We start from the raw sequence: 1,352 nt of genomic DNA, 5'->3' as shown, positions 1-1,352 counted from the left end.
TATGAATTGTATATCAAACAAGCAAATGAAGTTTGTATTAGTTTTTCCATGAGTGTTTGTCCTTTCCTCTGTTAGGCAGATAGTGGGAGGGGCAGAGCATGTCAGTCCACTCAGAAGTGAGCAGGGGTGGCTGGGAGGTGGGTTTGCTAGATGCAATCTGCCTTTCTTCTCCTATAGCTGGGGCAGGGAGGGGCACTGCAGTCATGTGTTTGTTTTACTCTAGTGGGACTTTTTCCCTCAGTACCAGGAGATTACAGGAGACGCCGTGCAGCCTCTGTGCAGCCTCTCCTGCTGCCCAGGTCCATAGCACTAATCCTGCAAGCCTGTGCAGCTGTCCAAAGCTCCATCAGATTCCCCTTTACCTATGGGACTCCTTCTATTTATTCCAAACCGAAGCAAAAGTTTTCATTAAATAAAATGACTGCTCATCTTCACTCACCCTGGAAGGCCTCTTTCCTGACTGTACTTTTAGTTCAATTATTTCTCTTTACTTTCCCAGAACTTTGATGTCTTTAATTTTTAATTTAATTTGTTTTTTTGTGATTTATCTATTTTGGTTTTTTTTGAGAAGTTGCCATGAGACACTGCCTACTAAATTGTATACTGAAAAGAAAGTCCACTGGCTACCCTAAGTTTTAATAATTGATTTAAAAATAAACATTTCAAGATAAGTCAATTCATATTTTGATGATGGCTTGTAATTGCTACCTAATTCCTCTGCTTTATAATTGTTCTTGTAAACTTAAAAACAAGGCATATCTGTTCTCTTTCTGGAATATAGCACTATGTTTTTTATTAGGCTAACATACATTGATTATATTAATTTAAAACCTTTGGGAAATCTGAGTTCCTAAAATCAGAACTTTGGTTGTCACTTTTACTTAGGAAAAGATGTACAGCTCAACTGCTCTGCTTTGCTGAATGAGAAGGATTTGATTTATTGGAACTTCTGGAAAGGAAATGGAACAGATCCTAATGTACATGAAGAGAAAGGAGTGAAAATTAGGTATGGCTATGTGATATATGACATAAAAATCATATTGTATATATGATATAAAAATGCTGAAGTCCTCAGTGGCTGATGTGATATTTTGGGTGGTTTAAATTATAATTATAACTTACATAATTTATGATCGTAATTGTCGTACCCTAGGTTGATGGATTATGCAGAAATTTGTTGCCAAGATCTAGCCAGAAAAAGATTTGTGACAAGATCAACAGGGGGGTTTAGTGTCACCATATAAAAGCAGCTTTTCATCAGTCAGGATCTGTTGGGGATGGGATTTTACATAGCTTTTTTTTTTTTTTTTGTCTTTTGTCTTTTTCCGTGTCCGGCAACGGATCGCAACCCT

At 37.3% G+C, this 1,352-nt stretch overlaps 1 protein-coding gene across 1 annotated transcript in view; it reads left to right on the top strand.

Annotated features, from left to right (window-relative positions):
* Nucleotides 1–1,352, top strand: part of LOC103609806 (interleukin-18 receptor 1-like) — a 49,998-nt gene that overhangs the window by 37,528 nt on the left and 11,118 nt on the right. The window contains 1 exon segment of the mRNA XM_008594089.1: nt 886–1,006. Coding sequence (XP_008592311.1) covers nt 886–1,006 — 121 coding nt within the window.

The sequence above is a fragment of the Galeopterus variegatus genome, unplaced genomic scaffold (assembly GCF_000696425.1).
Source record: "Galeopterus variegatus unplaced genomic scaffold, G_variegatus-3.0.2 Scaffold10112, whole genome shotgun sequence".
In the NCBI taxonomy this organism is placed as follows: domain Eukaryota; kingdom Metazoa; phylum Chordata; class Mammalia; order Dermoptera; family Cynocephalidae; genus Galeopterus; species Galeopterus variegatus.
Note: the sequence above shows the minus strand (reverse complement) of the source record. Positions and strands in the feature narration are given on the sequence as shown.